A 19,824-nucleotide genomic window follows, 5' to 3' on the forward strand; every position below is an offset into this window, starting at 1 on the left:
CAGTTACACCATCTTTCTCTTTGTGAACTCGAAAATGAGACCCATAAAAAGGAACCAGTTCTCCAAGAATAGTAGTGACTCCACATTGACTGGAAGAATGTTGACGGTGTGATGAACCTCCTGCATCCATCCATCCAGGAGGACTCATATAAACAAAACAAGCCGGTGAGCTTTCTGGGGCAGAGAATGTGGTGTGGCGCACTGCAAGTTTGCACCTACCAGAATGTAAGGAAGATGGCCATGGCAATGTGAGGAACTAGAAGGAAGAACAGTCATCAGGACAGGAAGGACAGATGGCAAAGCATCGAGCAGGACATCAACCAATAATGGTAGCATTATTGGGCTTAATGGAAACGGTTCAGGTGGGCCTTGCGCCCCCGTAGACCTTTCCAGAAAAAAATAATGGTATCCTTCCAATAATGGATAGATCTTCCCTCTTTTCACAAGCATCTCATTCACCTTGATGAACATTGATGATGAAGATCTCTAACTAACTAAATTGCCCCTGGTGTCCATTTTAAGACAAAGCTAGATACTAGTGTTGAAATAAGTGGTCATGGCTTCAAGCGGCATTTCTTGAGACCTTGTTGCCTTTCCATTCCACCTGTTAATGGAATAATGGTTCTTTTATTCCTCAGATTATAGTTGATTGCATAGAAAATATATTGTTATGGACAAAATCCACATGTTCTATTAACGTGAACAGCCAAAGTGGAAAACTATGGTTCTCATTTATCACACTACATGTGTTCTTATGACAAAACTAGCTTACGCCTCACGGAACAGAAGCATGGACAAATTAGTAGGCCGAGCGCTGAACATTTCTTCATCTTGACAAAATGGAGGAGTAAGCATGGACAAACCAGCTGAACATTTCTTCATCTTGCTACCTTCAATTGCGTCTCTAGCACTCAGACCCTTAACTGGTAAGTTTTCTGGCCTTAATTGGTTGTGCCTGGCAATGAACTTGTTGAAGGCATTGTTTTGAGAGCGAGGACCTTCTTCCGGATGAAAATCCAGATCTTTGATCGGGCGACGACAGCGTTTGTGCACTATTCCCTTCTTGGAGGCGCCGCTTTTGAAGAAGTTGGACTTATGGTGCTGTCTTGGTGGTGTTTGTGCTGCTGTTCCGAGGATTAAACCACCGTAGCGGGACTTTTCTTTTTCTGTAATTCTTCTTTCTTTTTTTGGCTGTGTGCATCCGTAATGCCGCTAGGGTAATGCGTTGTTGCATAGGCTGGGTGTAATTGGTATCTTCGATATTAATATATGCTCTTTGTCAAAAAAAAAAAACTGGTAAGTTTTCTCACCCTGTTTTCGAACACTAGCTATTTCTGACGGCTGGGCTGGCAAAAGCGCCACTGCAACATTTCAACACAGCAGGAAAACACCATTTTTTTTTTCTCTTTCTGGACTCAAATATGAGAGCCATAAAAGGAACTAATTTTCTAGGAATAGCTACACCGCATTGCCTGGCAAAACAGTTCTGTGTCCGGCTGCTGAACCTCCTGGAGGGTTCAGATAAACAAAAAATGTTATAAAAGCGACAAGCAAATAACGAAGAACGAAACAAGAACACACGCAGGGGACACAAGATTTAACGTGGAAAACCCCTTCCAACACAGAAGGGGAAAAACCACGGGCGCCAGCCAGCAAAACTTCACTATATCGGGAGGTGTTTACAAACGCCGTGGGTTATCTTATAATCTGATAAATCCTAGCCGGCGGCTTACAAGATGTATATATAGGCGGTGCCAACGATCCGTACCGGCGACGGGCCTCGCTCCGCTCGTCAGAAGTTAGCCTCCCTTTAGTATATGAATTTGGATCACAATACAACAAAAAAGGACGGTGAACTTCCTGGTACAGTCAAAGGTGCTGCGGTTCACTACTGGAACTGCAATGCAACCGATGTGAGAAACCAGAAAATAAAAAGGAAGAACATTCATCATAAACAGGAGAGATGGCAAGTAGACAGGAGGCAAACGGTAGGACGACACTCTGACTCCAATGGTAGCACTTCCATAATGGAAAGACCTCCCCTCGTTTCTCAAGCCCTCGGTGAACGATCATGACTGTGATCCTTAACTAAATCGATTGCCAAGATATACAGTTCCAGATCGTGTTTAGCAGGAACAGATTAAAAACAAGTCGATAAAGATATTGTTTTTTTAACAATGCAGGAGAACTGCATGTTATTATATACAGCAGAGAGAAGAAACGACCCCTGCTAGCTAAGGCCTGCCTTGCATCATTTTTAAGCTGATCGATGATTTGCTGAATGGGCCTGTGATTATGCTCAAACACTCTTGCGTTTCATTCTCTCCAGAGTAGTCCCCTGCCATTGAGGTGAAATTTACTTCTGCTCCTTGCCCTGCACGGCTGCACCAACTCTCTGTATTTTGTTTCCACCAAGTGCGCAGATTCAGGTTCGTTGCTGAAGGTAACCGAGAGAAACCGGCCCAGCTGAGGATTGAAATCCAAATGATCCCGACGACTGCGCAGCTAACGGACAACTGTTTTGGATCTTCTTCAGCCAAGTTGCAGAAAACGCAACGATCATTGTCCCCCTTTTGGCCAAACGATCTGCAGTCCACATCCTACCCTGGACGAGCAGCCACATTGAAAACACTGTTAGCTGCAATGTAATAATCCATGGTTCGGCACTGATTTCATCCTGTATGAACCATCATCAAACCAGAGGAGAAAAGGAAGCGATGATTAATTCCTGGCATGATTGGGAGCGTGGCGGTCATGCTGCTGGAACGGTAGGTGCAGGCAACTTTGGAGGGCCATTTGTGTGGTTACTCCATCAGGAAAAATGGGGGAAACAGGGCACTGTAGCCTGATTGAACTGGTCCAGATGGAAGCAAGTGATCTGTGTGCGACACGCCATGTGCGAGAGAAGAATGGACCAACATTTCTTTCTTGCAGCAAAGCCATGGAAACATATAATCTTTGATGGACACATTCCTTGGAGATTGGAAGTATATATCTGTGCCAAACACAAAAAATTAGTCAACAGTTGCAGAAAAAACGCCGTTGCCGGGGATCGAACCCGGGTCACCCGCGTGACAGGCGGGAATACTTACCACTATACTACAACGACTCAATTTGATAAAAAAGCGAACACCAGTTATACAAAACAATGCGTCTGTACTAAGTGTGCCTATAAAATGCTAAATCCATTTCTCACATCGTTAATATATCTCTGCGGTATTTCGCAATGAGGGATTTAAAGCTAAATTCCCCGGTATTCATTTGGATGAAGCTTTTTTTGGCATAGATAGTTATCACATTATAATATTTCTAGTCTTGAAGTGCAGAATGAGGCTTTACTTCTGAAATAAGTGCAGAAACTTCTCATATATCGCCAGAAGTGTTACTAGCTACATGTTTACTAAAACATCTTATATTATCGAACAGAGTGATATAATAAAACATATATATGGCCTTTAGGTACACCTAATGTGGAATTCTTATTATTTTTTACCCGCAAAAGAAAAAGTGGAATTCTTACAATATAGTGGTAGAATACCTTTAAGCTATGGATGCTTGTGGTGGTGGAAGGATGCTTTCAAGTTATCTCTAATTTATAGAGGGATTACACAATGTGAGGTCATTTCTAGACTTTCAGTTTTGCTATGGATAGAGAACTCTGCCTCTCATTTATATCCCCAAGCTATTTCTCTTTTGCTAGAGCTGAGGATGTCTTTGCACAACACTTTCTTGACTTCCGTTGAGCTATCTACAAACTTAGCTTCGTCTCTCTCCTCAGGCTTTGGATGAGCTGAGAGATCTTCAGTCCCACGTGGCTCACATTTGCCTTCTATAAACACTCAGGAACATGATAAGTGGACATATGTTTGTTTGGGGATCTGAAACTTATAATGCTACCCAGTTACGGTGTCAGACTGATGAACCATCCACATCCATCCATCCGCGATGATTCAGATGAATAAAAATGTCTGGTGAACTTTCTGTTCCATCCAAGGTGTTACGTTGCGCTGCAACTGGTATTTTCTGGCAGTGCTGCGGGAAATAGGATCTGAGGAAGATGGACATGCATGGAAATGTGGAGAAACCATAAGGAAGAAGGTTCATCAGGACAGGATTACAAGTGGCAACCAGTCAGGTAGGCAGGAGACCATAATTGTAGAACTTCCGAAACAGAAAGGCCTCCCCTCGTTTCTGAAACACCTCATGCACCTTGATGAACAGCCATGATTATGATGTCTAACTACCTGAATTGATAGTAGCATTAAAAGAAGCGACGATGGGTACTGTAGCTGGATCTGCTACAGTCGCCCTGGAATGCAACGGGTACTGGCATCTAAAACGGGGCAGGCAGCTTGGAGGGCCATTTGGGTGGTGTTCCTCCTGCAAATCGCATCGGGCATGGACACTGTAGCCTGATGGAATTGGTCCGGATGAAAGATTGAAAGCTGCACCTACCGTTTGTCATTGTCATCGTCGCCGTGCTGCAAAATAATCGCAGTGGCGACATGCCCATGTTCGAGCAGGTGAAGGATTGAGAATTCAGATTTGCGTGCGTGTGCAGTACAGGAGGAAGAGGTTAAGAATCAGGTTATCATCGGTGAGATGTTTGAAGAAAATCCGTGTTATTAAGCACAAAAAAAGAAGGACAAGGCATGTTTGTTCATGCCAAAAATTAAGACGCCGTTGCCGGGGATCGAACCCGGGTCACCCGCGTGACAGGCGGGAATACTTACCACTATACTACAACGACTCTGCTTGAAAGAATTGCAAATAGACGATATATATAATTTTACTTGGTATCCAGCTGCGAGGATAATCTCAAGAAGGAGAAGGATTATATGCAATCAGTTGGAAAGATCACATGCATGCCTCAGAACTACCAGGATCAATGTTTCAATAACAACGATGAAGATGGATGTGCTCTGTGGATAGGGGCCTAGATAAATTATGCGGTCTGTGTGATTTAACATGTGTGCATGGGAAAGAGAATACTAATCAATTGAAGAGATAATCCCATATTACCACATGGAAAATGTGGAACAGCAACATATTTATGAAAATATCAGAAAGAGATAATCGCTTATTGAACACTACTACTTATTGTGATCCCTATTTGGTCCGTGAATATATTTTTTCCTATTTGGCACCTAGTCTATTTTTTCTACTAACAGCTCGTAGAGGATTGTTGTGAGTCGTAGACTTTTTTTTTCTGAAATCATAAACTTTATTAGGGAAAATCGCCCAACACAAATCTTACAATTGGTGCTGGTACTTCATACTCCCAGAGCAACGCTCCATTTAGTTCGGGGCGCTTACAAAACACAACATCGCATAAAGAAAAGTTTGTTCTAATTTGAAATTTGAGGTCGTCAATGATCATTGCCTGTGGGGAAGCATCAGCCTCTCGCTTGTTCAGTGCCAACATCAAAAGTTACGCGTATGTTTCAAGAACAACACGGATGGCTCCTAGGTGCTAGAACAACACGGATGGCTCCTAGGTGCTCTGCTAGGCGTAAAGCTTGCACTGCAACCATGAGCTCGGCATGCTTCAGTAGATATACAAGTGGGTCACCTTTAGGGCACCCTCTACCAGTCTTAGTTTTAAAAAAAAAAACGAACTAGCTTTTTCAAATTGATAAGTCATTGTAAATTAGTTCATTTTTCTCCATCACTACGCCAGGCTGGTGCCGGAATGGCAGAGTACGTCCTGAAGACCGATTTTGCAATTGCTGAGCTAGGCTTGGCCAGCCGTGGCCACACGAGGGCCACCCGCGCCACCCAGGACAATTACACTATTACTATGCAATACTTGTGATACAAAAATATAAAAATAATTAACTTATAATAATGGCATCAAATTTATTTTAACAATAGTTTAGGACCTGCATATAGTATCAGAAAAAACTTTAACCATCAATTTGATAAACAAAATATAAAGTATCCCAAAAATTATACCATTGTGATTTACATGAGTAGAGTAACTATTAGTCACAGGCTAGTCAATCAATGTCATCGCAGATCAACAGCAAATCTGCATGAGCGAGCAACATATTACGGCAATTGTTAGAGACTGGAGTTTCATTGTTCCGGTTAAACTTCTCGAAGTGTGAGCACAGCTCCACCATCAACAAATTTGCGTGAAAGCAAAAAACTCAAAACCAAAAAGTTAGAAACAGACAATGCCAGTTTCACAAATCCAGTTTCTTCTCAGCTTCACTGATGACCTGCAGTTGCTCGAGAAAAGCGGTGAGTTTCCTCATGTCCTCCTCTTGGACACTCGGTGGAGCCTTCTCTCTGTAACCGGATGCATCCATCTTCTGGGACAGGGCATGCTGCAGCCTGCGTGTATGGATAAGAAACAAAGTTATTACCACCTTAGTGGACAAAAAACAGTCGGAGAAGATAAGGTATGAAGGTTTTACTTTTGTATTTCATCTCTCTTTTTCCTTAGTTTTTCGAGCTCCACTTCTGCATTTAGAGCCCCTTGAAGCTGAAGGTATACAGTCAGATCTTTGTTCACAACAGCAGTTGAACAGTCCGGTGGAGTTTCATCACTCTCTGTCAGAATCTGAAAATTTTCCAACAGCAGATCAGTACTTTTCGTCCAACACATGAAGAGGCTGAAGTTAATATCTGGTGAAAAATAACCAGATACTAATGAAACTCCAGCCTCTATATGAACTGATTATCTGGCAATAATCAAGATGTTTGAGATAATATGCTCCACAGCAGGGTTTCAGCATAAATTAAATCCATAAAGAAACTGGTTGCAGGTTGTAAGAAAATAATGCGCAGACATTTCACTAATAAAACAGAAATAGCATGACTAAATTAGGAAAGGTAAGGTAAAAACCTTGAGCGATGATACAGAAGAAAGAGACACGGCTAGAGATTGATAGCATTGAACAGTGGCAGCAATATCTTGTCCTCGGCAAAGTGCAAAAGCAGGTCGCCTGTCCATGGGAAAATAAGAAATAAGACATTGTTTTTGCAAGCCAGTAACAAGAAACAAGCAGGAATATACCATGCATAGTATAGAATAAATACAAAGCCCAGTTATACGACCATATATACACACCTTTCATTTGTATCTGTTGGTGGCTTCAGAGATCTAAGTTTGTTCACAGTATCCAAGACAACATCAATTTCACTTTCAAGTTTGTCATCTGCCCATTCCTGTCATAAACAACAATAGTTTTCCACTGGTAAATAGGTATTCAAATGTGGTGTCATCTGAATTTACAGTCAGACATGAAAAATTACCGTAACAACAGATGGATATTCTGTTATCATAATGGAATTTTTCCTGCGAGATTCTTTGGGCTGAGGAAGACGCTGCCAGAGTTCTTCTGTTACATAAGGCATGAATGGGTGGAGCAGGCGCAAACCAGTGTCGAGGCAAACCCATAGGGCATCTCTACAAGCAGCTCTTGCTGAATGGAACTCTTGAGAGTCATTGAAGAAGTACGGTTTCACAGCTTCTATAAATACATCACATAGCTGGTACTGCCACCATGAGTATATAGCAGACGTTGCATCAGCAAACTTGTATGCTTCTAATGAGGTTACAGTCTTGCCAATAGCCTTATTAAGTACTGAGAGTATCCATTTGCAGATTGGAGGCATTGGAGACACAGCAATAGTAGCCGGTGGAGTGTAATGATCACCAAGCTTGCCCATTGCAAATCGAATAGCATTCCACAATTTATTGCACCATTGCCGATATCCAACAACCCTCTTGATATCCAGATTTATCTTGTCAGACTGCAAAACAGAAGAGATTCTATAAAAAGATGAACCAGAAGCTTAACACAACAGAAACTCAAATGGGTTTGACTATAACCTGGGAAGTGTAAGAAATCAGTGCGAAACGTAGCGCATCAGTGCCACATTCAGCAATGCCATCAGGAAAATCTTTCTTCTTCCCTTCTCTTGCAATGATTAGTTCATTTGGATCCAGGTTGCCTTCTTCCAAACGTTTGAGGAGCTCTTCAAGTGTTGCACCGTTTATCACCTCAAGGGGGTCAACGACGTTGCCAAGTGACTTGGACATTTTGCGGCCATGTGCATCACGGATCATAGGATGCAAATAGACCTGCGAAAGAGGGTGCAATCATGACCAAGGATGCAAGCCAACTAAAGCATATATTCAACTATAATTTCCCATGTATTATAGGGTACTTTAAAACTGAACTGAAGCTCACTTAGGCTGGTTAATAAGTACTTTCAGAAATAAAAGGTAAAGTTGACGATTTTATGCATTTAATACAACATGATAGTCTCAATCAAGCATATGGTATCCTCCACCAAAGGAAGATGATGACAAACTGCGAGTAACTTAGTTGAAAATTAACTAGCTACACAGAGTTCATTCAGGAAGTTTCTTGGTCGATTCAACAAGTATCTGAGGACTAGTGCACTATATTGTTACGCAATTACATTCATGAAGGTAACCTTGTTTATCACATCCACATACTCATATTGCCAAGAACATAGGTAGATCGCCACATGTTCAACTTTTTATAAGCTACAGAGTTCAATCAGAATTAAACTAGAATAACCAGTAGAGACAAATGGTAGAGCAGCAAATAATGCAAAATTGGGTGGTTCATTAATCCATTCGACAACATATCTAGAAAATATATATTACTCCCTCCGATTCAAATTGATTGACTCAACTATGTCTAAATACGGATGTATCTAGATGCGTTTGTTGACTAGATACATAGGTGTCTAGACAAAGTTGAGTCAACTAATATGAATTGGAGGGAATACATAATTTTGTCAGAAAATGATGCCTATGAAGTAACTTCATTTTTACAAACAAAAAATTGTTTATAGCATCCAGGTGTTCAAACTGCAAATATTAAATGTAGGTTGCTTTAATTTTGGACATTTGAGATTTTAACATAGTTGTACAGTTACACTAAAGCCCAGTTTCAGCATGTTGAGGCCTCAAGGGGACATACAAGGCGGAGATAGCTATCGGCTAAAGAGTATGCGGCATGAATCACATACATATATTAGATCACAACAATTGTGTAATACAGTACAGTTTAATTGGCAGAAATAGCATTTGTGAGATTACCTTCTGAAATGGCACATCGCCACCAAGTTGCATGCCCATCATAACCATCCGTGCCACCCAGAAGAAGAGAATATCAAGTCCAGTTTCAAGTACTGAACCAGGGTAGAAAGCACGAAGATCAGCAGTATCATCTGGCCAACCAAGGACTGTCAATGGGAAAAGACCAGATGAAAACCACGTATCCAGAACATCAGGGTCTTGATTTAACTGGAATTTCTTTCCTGGATACTTTTTCTGTGCCTCAAGGATTGCATCACACTCATTTCGTGCGACTATCCAACGGTCGTTGTCAGATCCCAGATCATTGAACTGATCATCCTCTAGTGTCACATACCACGCAGGAACACGATGTCCCCACCAGAGTTGCCTTGAAACACACCAATCACGTATATTTTCAAGCCATCTGCAAGGATAATGGTGGACAGATCATGTTTCTACACATTTTATTACTTTGTCAGGAAATCTGCAAGAGGTGGCACATTCCTGAACTAGGCAAAAGAAGACAAAATATACCTGTACCAGTCTTGTTCATATTGTTGCGGAATTATCTCAATTTTTCCGGACCTTACAGCATCAAGACCTGACTTTGCCATCGTATGGCAATTGACAAACCATTGGGGTTTTAGCATAGGTTCCACTATATCATTACTTCTAGAACAATGGCCCAAACTCATTTCATTCTTCTTCGTTTCCTTGTACAAACCCTTAATTAGCAGAACAAAACATTGTCATTCCAGAACTCAGAACTACTCAGGTTAATCCAAATTGAAATGAAATAAAATAAAATTAGGAAAGGCAAGAAAGACAAAGAACAGTCTAAAGTAAAAAAATATCAATGATAATAGTTGATCACTGGTTTCCACAGGTATGCAAATTATATTTCTACGAAATGATAGTAATTATTATGGATATGCAATCAAAACAGCATAACTGAACAAGTCTTCAAGCAACATATACATAAAGTACCAACAGACATACTTCTCAGAAAAAGGAATGCTGTACAATCTCCAGTACTGAGGTTATGGATTAAATTAACCAAAACAGTTAAGGAAAATCATGTTAAAAGTAGATATGTTTATTCAAGAATAATTATAGCTTACATGAGCTGTTCTTTGTACCAAGTGTTGGCAAAATAGAATTGTGAATATTACACTACAAAGTTCATGATATTTAAATGTAGCGTCATTGGCATTCCGACGGAGTTTTGTACAGCATATTGACATCACATAAAAAAATTATACTGAACCAGCAGTCCAGCACAATGATCCAACAACCATTCTTTAAATACTATATACTACCTCCGTTCTAAATTATAAGGCATTTTGGTTCACATGGGCCAGACTGTGTATGATTAGGGCCGGACTGAGGATGTGGTGATGGAAACAGAAAATGCAGACCGTCAGATGATTAGAATCAAACGGCTGAGAATAAGTGATGATGTGGATAGGCTGCCTGTGCAGATATACTAACATAAATTACTCTTAGTGGGGGGTCACTTTATAAGAAGATATAGATTTGGAACAGAGGTTATAAATCATAAACTTTATGAAACGCTAACTAAATGAAACCGGTAATACCTTTTCCTTCAGTGCAGCAATAACAGCAACCCGAGCAGCAAATCTTGGCATTCCTTCAAATTGTACACCTCCATTGCTATTTATGTTTCCATCATCTGTGAAGATATTGATGAACTCCAGGTTGTGTCGTTTTCCAACCTCAAAGTCATTTGGATCATGGGCAGGTGTAATCTGCATACAATGCACGCAAGAATAAAAGCTAAGAGGGCAACATATGCAAGAGTCCAACTAGGAAAAAAGATATACTCCCTCCGACCCAAAATAACTTGCTCGGCCTTTTCTAGATACGGATGTATCTATAACTAAAATGCGTCTATATACTTCCGTATCTAGACAAAGTTGAGCAAGTTATTTTGAGACGGAGGGAGTAGATAATTAAGTCAGTCCTTGGCATTATAACCTACCTTGACAGCCCCAGTACCGAAAGTGGGATCCACTAACACAGCATCGCAGATTATTTTGAGTTTTCGGCCATTGAAGGGGTGAATTGCATGCTTTCCATGCAGATGCTTATACCTTTTATCCTCAGGATGAACAGCAATTGCAGTATCACCAAGCATTGTTTCAATTCTTGTTGTTGCAACAATAATCTCACCAAGTCCTTGTTCAAGAGGATAGGCAAAAGATATCAACACACCAAACTGTACAGGAGTGGCATAACCAGGGACCTTCAGCATAGTTTCGTCTTTAAGCTCTAAATGATCAACCTGAGAAAACAGCATTTTTTAATGAAGAGGTCAATCTTAGTCGTGTGTGTGGTATCAATCTGATATTACAGACAACAATACAATAAGCTTCATCAACCTCTATGTCAGATATTGCTGTTCGAAGCGTGCAATCCCAATTCACAAGGCGATAATCTCTGCAAAGGACCAAATCATATATAAGGGGTTAAAAAACATGGTTGGCTATTGACTGACATGGAGGTGATGGTAAAAAACACTAACACATACAGCAATAGAAGGAGAGGAAACTAACCTATAAATTAGGCCATCTTTGTGCAACCTGACAAAAGCTTCAGTTACAGCTTTTGATCTTTGCTCATCCATTGTGAAACACTGATGCACAGGTTAAGATTAAGTTGTAATTTCAGAGTAACAAATAAAGGAGTGTAAAAGATGTGTTAATCATGTACATTTGCTTAAGTAAACATAGGACTTTACCTCACGGGACCAATCAAGCGAGGCCCCAAGCCTACGTAATTGACCCAATATGGTACCGCCGTACTGATCTTTCCATTTCAGAACCTGTTCAGAAGATGGTAACAACAAATTAAATAAACAAGAAAGAATACACCCAATTGGAATCGAATTAAGATTGCTATGATTCTCACATCATGACGGATGAAGCGGTATTCACTATCGATTTTCATTTGTTTCGATAAAGACTATCGATTTTCATAACTACATCGGATGTTGCACCCATTGCCATCATTAGTATTTCATAGTATAAAGGTGATAGTTAAACAATTCAATGATTTACGAACTAAAGCACAAACGAGACAGGACAACAACAAAAATAACCATATCCTAAGGGAAAAAGTGCTTACTTCAGATATGAATTTGTCACGGCCTAAGTCATGCCTTGTCAGCTCCTTTTCACGCATTAGCTTCTTTTCTACTACAACCTGGCTTAAGAGAACAGATTGTTAAATCAAATTCATTACTCCAAACACACATGAAGTGTAAAGAAAACAAAACTCAGAGATACAGAGTCTACAGTGCTAGCTTAGTTCAGAGAAGATAATGCAAGTTGGGTTCAATACAAAATAATTACATCTGTTCAACATCATTAAATATTTAATTTAATTTGCTAAAAGGAAAAAAAAGTCTGATAAAGAGAAGATAAATCATTCTGCCAAGATCTTTACAGAAACTAAAATATCCATGTGGGCATTTCTTTTATTTTGATGCATGCAAAATTGTTCTACCACTAAAGTAAGGCAGTAACACAGTATGAAATATCTAGTAGGTGGAAAAGGTGTTGCAAATATTAGGGTACAATTATTTGCTCAGATTGCAAACATAACATACACTAACAGGGCCGAAATCCACTGTTGAAAGCTTTCTTTCAGTGGTGGCACATCAACAACTAACACTGCCAGCATGGTGTGTGGGCGTATGTTTCATAAGTTGAATGACAGCAAGTGGCACCAAAGAAGTTATAAGGAGCTCAATTGTACTATCAATATGTCCTCTAAAGGATGAAATTCAGCTGATAGTGAACGAAGGCTAAAATACAGACCTGTGTAGCAATGCCAGCATGGTCCACTCCTGGGACCCACAGAGCATTATAGCCTGACATTCTCCGCCAGCGTATCATAGCATCCTGCATTATTAAGATGTGCGAGGAGATTAAAATCATTGTGTCCTGAACGGGCAGTGTTAAGATGGCATATAGGTATCTCATCTCTGAAAGCATGACTATGAATACCTCTATAGCCACTGTAAGTGCATGGCCTATGTGAAGCGCTCCAGTCACATTCGGAGGTGGTAGAACCTGAAATGAAATAACTTAGAACTTCTGCTGGCAATAAATCCAAATTTCTGCTATACTTTTTGGTAGAGAGACGCTAGTGATTCCATAAGACACAGTTTGCTAACTCTGGTCAGCATCCTGTGTGAACATTATGAGATGCTAGGGACTTACTATAACAAAGGGTGGTTTTGAGCTTGCCGGGTCTGCCCCGAAATATCCTGCTGATTCCCACCAGGCATACCACCTACATTATGAAAAACAAGGTACAGAGTCCAGCTAAGACGCTATGAATCCTAAGTTGGAGAGGAGCGAACCAGCAGCTTACGATTTCTCAACTGCACTTGGGCTATATTGCTTGGCCATTTGAGGCGCGAGCGACTTCTTCTCCCCGCTCGGGGTCTCAGGGTCCACGAAATCCTCGGGGTTCTCATCCTCTGCAGCTTTCTTCTTCTGCTTCTTCTCGCTCTTCTTAGGTCCATCCGAAGCAGCCTGAGCCTGCAGAGAGAAGCACTGAAATCATCAGCGCGAAACCATCTCAACTAAGCGGGGAAGTACCAAATTGGTTTGGTGGCGAAGTCGCAGCAACCTGGAGCCTAGCCGCCTCCTTCTGCTTTGCCTTGAGTTTCTTCTCCTCCTTCTCCCTTGCCTGCAGGTAGAACACCCAGCCCCATGAACAAATGATTTTCATCCTAGGATTCAACTAGCTCCTAGCAACGGCCAAAACCACCACAGATGGGGATGGCTACGGTTTTGAACAGCCGATTCGGGGGATTTGACTAGCAGCTAACAATGCACGGCAGCGGCACGAGAATGGATGGAATTCGCAGAAGCAGTCCACACGCAGGCATGGCATACCTTCTGCTCTTTCTTCTGCTTCCGCTCCCGCTCCCGCTCCAGCTCCAGCTCCTTGTCGTCAAGCTGCTGCTCGCACCAGCAGCACGAGTCAGAGTCTCAGAGAGAGAAATCGGATGGTCACGGGGATCCGTCGGCGGGAGCGCGGGGTTACCTTCTCCATGGCGAGGGGTCGGGGTGGGCGGCGAACTGGCGATTGCCGACGTGGGGGTGCGGCGGCGGTGCTGTGCCTTGCGGCTGCCGGCGCCCGGGGTCGCAGATGCGGCGGGGTTGGCCGGGTGGGTGGAGCCGAGGGGTGGCGTGGTGGTTTGGCGGCGGCGCTTGTGCCTGCCGGCGGCCGGCGTTGGAGATGCGGCGGCGGCAGCGCGCTACGGCAGGTCAGGTCAGGGGATAGTGAAAGGTAGGAGAAGAAAGGTTAGGGTTCTGCTTGTGTTTGAATTGCTACAAAAGTGTATCTACCAAAAATATTGTTGGTTATTTTTATATTATTACTACAGTATATAATTCCAATTTGCTGACATGCCATACTTTACTTCCAACTCTAGTTTATTTTCTACACTGCAAAATGCTTCTAATATTTTGCGGATTTTGTTACAGCACAAAGAATTTGGCATGCGGGTGAGCATTCTCGGCGGCAAACAAAGCCCGCACATAGATATTCATCGTTTTTTGAATAAAAACATCCGTCATGGTGGATCCCATACCGGAAAATAATTAAGCCGTGCTAGGTGGCAAGCAAGCTCGACGTGAGCTAATGTCGCGGTAGATTAAGGAAGGCACATAGTAGTGCGTCAGGAATTAGGAGAGATGTAAATTGTGGGTCCCATACTAGAGAATGGTCAACCGGATCCCGCTGATTGGTCAGGCATGTCTCAGTGTAGTTATAGAATTAAAATTTGAAACTCGTAAGATAAATGAGTAACTCGTGACTTGACTTGAACTCGATGTGTAATGAGTTGAGCGGAGTTTCAAATATAGACTCTTCATAAACGATTCAGTAGAGCTAACTTGTTGGTTGACCGAGATTTAACGAGTCAAGCCGAGTCCACTTGGTTCGGCTCGAATTCCAAGCCTGATTGCGATGTTTAGCGCCTACTCCTCTTCGGCTTAGGGCTCCTTTGATTCATACGTAGTATGATATGAAAAACATAGGATTAAGATGTCATTGTCTTGCGGGCGCCCGGGGTCCCGGAGACATGCGAGCCATGAGACTGAGAATAACCGACCCATAATAGATCTGGTCGAGATAGACTCGGACACGGCCGGTCTGGGGGCCGGTCGACAAACAGAATCATGGCTCCCGCGACGTCGGGTCCATGGCTCTCGCCGGGGAGGAAACATCGCCGGCGAATTCTCATGCCGCCGGTCCAGCCTATCCTATCGCCAACCGGGGAATCGCCGCGCTCTGGTAGCCGGTTCGATCCCTTAGAGGCGTCGGAGGTGGATGAAGAGATCTCCATTACCGAGGAGGTGGCGTGGGATGGCCTGGAGGATTTGCCGAGAGTTTTGCCGATCGCCCCGATCGGTGATCGAGATCGAGCGGCGCTGTTGGAAGATTTCTGGGGCAAGATTGGCTTCCCGGATGCCGAGGCGAGATCGTGGGAGCGACGACCGCCATCGTCCGCGCCGGCTGTGACTAGGGCAAGGTCGGCGTCGCCACCGTCGAGGTCTGCCAGGCCGCTCTCCAGTTCGCCGCCAGGGCTGCGGATGCCTAAGGGGTCGGTGCGGATCAAGGCTTGGAAGGGACCTCTACCCTCCAAGCGGATTACGCCGCCGGCTATCTTCGGGGATTTCTTTGTCAATGCCAAGGTGGGAGAAGACAAGAAGGATGGCGGCTCTTCCTCGCCGGCGCCGGTGCCGGCGACCACGATTCGGCCAAGGTTTGAACCAGCCAAGGCGGGATCGGCGTACGTTGGGCCTCAGCCTCGATGGGCCGGTTTTTGTCGGGCCTTGATGGGCTTGCAGCGAGCGGATCGACGATCGCCTGGTTTACTCGTGTCGATCACGCGACATGCGATCGTAACACCGATTCTACACGTCGACGCCGCACCTCTGCCGCCCCTGCTCGTCCCGCCGGATCCTCGTCTCCCCATCTCGTCGCCGGCGCCGTCTCTGCTCCGAGCATCTCTCTCCCGTTCGTTCGCAGAGGTGGTGGGTCGTGGTGCTGCGGCCGCCCCCATGCCAGGGCCCTCTCGTCCCGCACCACCAGGGCCGACTCCAGGTCCGTCGGCGCCGCCTCCTGTACGGCCGGTGGATGCGGCGGGGGCTTCGTCATACCAAGGCCCTCCGGGGTTCCAGGGCTGGCCGGCGGGCGCTCTCATGCCGCCTGCTCCAGTTGCTCCGCCTCGCCCTCAAGTAGGGTTCCGCCCGCCTCCGCCTCGGATACCGGCTGCACAATTTTTGCCGCAACAACATCAGTACCCGCAGCAACAGTACCCGCCACAGCAACAATACCTGCAGTACCAGGGGCAGTATTTCCAGTATCCTCCTCCTATGCAGCAGGCCGGGGTGCAACAGTCTGTTCAGCAACCTCTTGTGAAGAATACGCCGGCGCAACCTGGTCAGGCTAAGAAGAGGAGGAAGAAGAAGACAGCCGCTGCGGCGGTAGCGGTGGGTGGGGTGGCTGCTGTGCCGCCGGCTATGGCGCAGCCTTTGGTGCAAGATCCCTCGGTTCCCGCGGGTGTACCAGTCGGTACGCATATGATGGAGACTCCCGTTCAGCCGTTGTTGCCACCGGCTGCTCCTGTCGCTGTTGCACCTGTCGCGAAGCCGAAGAAAGTGGGTCGTTGCTGGAAGTGCGCGGTTAATACTCATGCTACCAAGGACTGCAAGGTCAATCATTACTGTTTGGTTTGTGATTCTGGGGAGCATCCGACCATTAGATGTCCTGTTCTGAAGATTCCCATGAGTTTTTTCGTTGGTTGCGGTAATGATGCTACTCTTTATCTTCAGATTCCTGATTCAGTTTATAAGCCACAGATGATTCCCTCTGGTGTGCCTACTGCCTTGGTTCACGTGTCAGGAGAGGGGACGGTCACATGGGCAGATATTCTCAGTCTCATGGCTCGCATGTGTCCGGGAAATCCCACTTGGAAGTGGGAGGCGGTGGCCCATGGTAATAATGCTTTTTTGATTGGGATCCCTACAGCTGAGGATTTGTTGAGGATAGATGGTATGCAGATGAGTGTGCCTAAGGTGAATGCACAGGTTTTAGTCTCCTCTTGGGCACACCAGGATGTTACTCCGGCATATGTTATGGAGCCTGTGTGGGTGCATGTCGACGGTGTACCAGATTCTGTGCGACATTTCCTGGGTTTGTGGGCTGTTGGTACTTTTATTGGCTCTACGCTTGATGTCGACTTGTATACCCTTCGGAGTCAGGGGATTGTTTGGATTCAGGTGGCCATGAGGGATATAGCTGCTTTGGCGAAGGATAGGTCTGAGGGTCTACCTTGCTTAGAAGTGATGGCTCGTCTGCAACTCAATGGCTACAAGTTTCGTTTTCGTCGGGAGGCTCCTGGGTTTAAGCCGGATCCTCGTTTTCGGCCTTTCTTCTGGAAGGGAGACGATGATGATGATGCGTCTCACGGGTTCGAGGATGAGGGTTTGGATGATTCTGCGGCGGATGTGGCTCCGGGGTCAGCGCATATGGAGGTTGATGGCCACGTGCCTATGCAGTCCTCTGGCACGGCTGTGGTGCCGGGTACACAGGTGGCTTTGACTCCGTTTAATCATTCGCCGAGGACAGACAGGGGAAGGGAGATAGTGGCTCGAGCCAAGGAGGTGTCACCTCATCTGGTTGCTACCCCGCCGCCCGCGTCTCGGGCGCCGTCGCCGTCTCGAGGCAGGATTTTTATGCAGGGAAGGACTCGTCCGGTTCCGTCGTTGCCCACGCCGCTGCGTAGTCCCTCGGTTGGACCCACTCCGTCTTCTACTTCAGCCCAGACGGAGGGGGTGCAGCCTAGGACACATGCACCTTTGGCGGGCGCCACGGTGCCCTCGGGACAGCTGCAGTCCGGGTCTTCACCGGCGGGCCAGCAGCGGCTCACGGGACGCCAGGGAGGGCGGCCGCAGCAGGATCGGGTCCAGGCGGGGCAGCAGCTGCCTCCCTCACGCCCAGCGGAGCCGCATCAGCCTTCCCCAAGTCCGACGGTGCAGCGGCATCCGCACGGCGAGGAGGTGCTACAGCAGCTCGCTTCTTGATACGTCCCAAACGTATCTATAATTTCTTATGTTCCATGCTACTTTTATGATGATACTCACATGTTTTATATACATTATATGTCATTATTATGCATTTTCCGGCACTAACCTATTGACGAGATGCCGAAGAGTCAGTTGTTGTTTTCTGCTGTTTTTGGTTTCAGAAATCCTAGTAAGGAAATATTCTCGGAATTGAACGAAATCAACGCCCAGGGGCCTATTTTTCCACGAAGCTTCCAGAAGACCAGAGGGGAGACGAAGTGGGGCCACGGGGCGCCGCCACACTAGGGTGGCGCGGCCTAGAGGGGGCCCGCGCGGCCCTAGCGTGTGGGGCCCCCGTGACTCTCCCGACTCCGCCCTTCCGCCTACTTAAAGCCTCCGTCGCGAAACCCCGATCTGAGAGCCACGATACGGAAAACCTTCCAGAGACGCCGCTGCCGCCAATCCCATCTCGGGGGATTCAGGAGATCGCCTCCGGCACCCTGCCGGAGAGGGGAATCATCTCCCGGAGGTCTCTTCATCGCCATGATCGCCTCCGGGTCTATGTGTGAGTAGTTCACCCCTGGACTATGGGTCCATAGCAGTAGCTAGATGGTCATCTTCTCCTCATTGTGCTATCATGTTCGATCTTGTGAGCTGCCTATCATGATCAAGATCGTTTATTTGTAATCCTACATGTTGTGTTTGTTGGGATCCGATGGATATTGAATACTATGTCAAGTTGATTATCAATCTATCATATATGTTATTTATGTTCTTGCATGCTCTCCATTGCTAGTAGAGGCTCTGGCCAAGTTGATACTTGTGACTCCAAGAGGGAGTATTTATGCTCGATAGTGGGTTCATGCCTCCATTAAATGCAGGACGATGTGTGAGAAAATTCTAAGGTTGTGGATGTGCTGTTGCCACTAGGGATAAAACATCGATGCTTTGTCTAAGGATATTTGTGTTGATTACATTACGCACCATACTTAATGCAATTGTCTGTTGCTTGCAACTTAATACCGGAAGGTGTTCGGATGATAACCTGAAAGTGGACTTTTTAGGCATAGATGCATGATGGATAGCGGTCTATGTACTTTGTCGTAATGCCCTGATTAAATCTCATAGTACTCATCATGATATTTGTATGTGCATTGTTATGCCTTCTTTATTTGTCAATTGCCCAACTGTAATTTGTTCACCCAACATCTGCTATCTTATGGGAGAGACATCACTAGTGAACTGTGGACCCCGGTCCTATTCTTTACATCTGAAATACGATCTACTGCAATTGTTCTTTACTGTTCTTCGCAAACAAACATCATCATCCACACTATACATCTAATCCTTTGTTTACAGCAAGCCGGTGATTTTGACAACCTCGCTGTTACGTTGGAGCAAAGTTCTATGATTGTGTTGTGCAGGTTCCACGTTGGCGCCGGAATCCCTGGTGTTGCGCCGCACTACACTCCTCCGCCATCAACCTTCAACGTGCTTCTTGACTCCTACTGGTTCGATTAAACCTTGGTTTCTTACTGAGGGAAACTTGCTACTGTGCGCATCACACCTTCCTCTTGGGGTTCCCAACGGACGTGTCAACTACACGCATCAAGCAAATTTCTGGCGCCGTTGCCGGGGACCTGA

General features: G+C 45.0%; 1 protein-coding gene and 2 non-coding genes across 6 annotated transcripts; all 3 read right to left on the reverse strand.

Annotated features, from left to right (window-relative positions):
- Nucleotides 1-3,037: 3,037 nt before the first annotated feature.
- TRNAD-GUC (transfer RNA aspartic acid (anticodon GUC)) lies at nucleotides 3,038-3,109 on the reverse strand. The gene has a single exon. It is a non-coding gene; the product is annotated as a tRNA-Asp (tRNA).
- A 1,569-nt stretch (nucleotides 3,110-4,678) lies between these two features.
- On the reverse strand, nucleotides 4,679-4,750 carry TRNAD-GUC (transfer RNA aspartic acid (anticodon GUC)). The gene has a single exon. It is a non-coding gene; the product is annotated as a tRNA-Asp (tRNA).
- A 1,139-nt stretch (nucleotides 4,751-5,889) lies between these two features.
- On the reverse strand, nucleotides 5,890-14,429 carry LOC127325823 (valine--tRNA ligase, mitochondrial 1). Of its 4 annotated transcripts, none has more exons than XM_071827784.1 (21): nucleotides 14,150-14,429; nucleotides 13,999-14,061; nucleotides 13,730-13,789; nucleotides 13,469-13,638; nucleotides 13,315-13,387; nucleotides 13,099-13,164; nucleotides 12,910-12,993; nucleotides 12,215-12,292; nucleotides 11,829-11,912; nucleotides 11,644-11,723; nucleotides 11,470-11,527; nucleotides 11,070-11,372; nucleotides 10,666-10,836; nucleotides 9,602-9,792; nucleotides 9,089-9,491; nucleotides 7,844-8,095; nucleotides 7,264-7,764; nucleotides 7,079-7,176; nucleotides 6,854-6,953; nucleotides 6,423-6,568; nucleotides 5,890-6,339 (listed from the first exon to the last, which is right to left on the reverse strand). In XM_071827784.1, exons 1-21 carry the CDS (start codon nucleotides 14,156-14,158, stop codon nucleotides 6,189-6,191), a joined length of 3,141 nt encoding a protein of 1,046 aa, XP_071683885.1. In that variant the 5' UTR covers nucleotides 14,159-14,429; the 3' UTR covers nucleotides 5,890-6,188. The 4 variants fall into 4 exon arrangements, with proteins under 4 accessions (XP_071683885.1, XP_051208602.1, XP_051208601.1 ...); XM_051352642.2 differs by having other exon boundaries at nucleotides 13,727-13,789; XM_051352641.2 differs by having other exon boundaries at nucleotides 13,999-14,064.
- Nucleotides 14,430-19,824: the final 5,395 nt, after the last annotated feature.

The sequence above is a fragment of the Lolium perenne genome, chromosome 3, assembly GCF_019359855.2.
Source record: "Lolium perenne isolate Kyuss_39 chromosome 3, Kyuss_2.0, whole genome shotgun sequence".
In the NCBI taxonomy this organism is placed as follows: domain Eukaryota; kingdom Viridiplantae; phylum Streptophyta; class Magnoliopsida; order Poales; family Poaceae; genus Lolium; species Lolium perenne.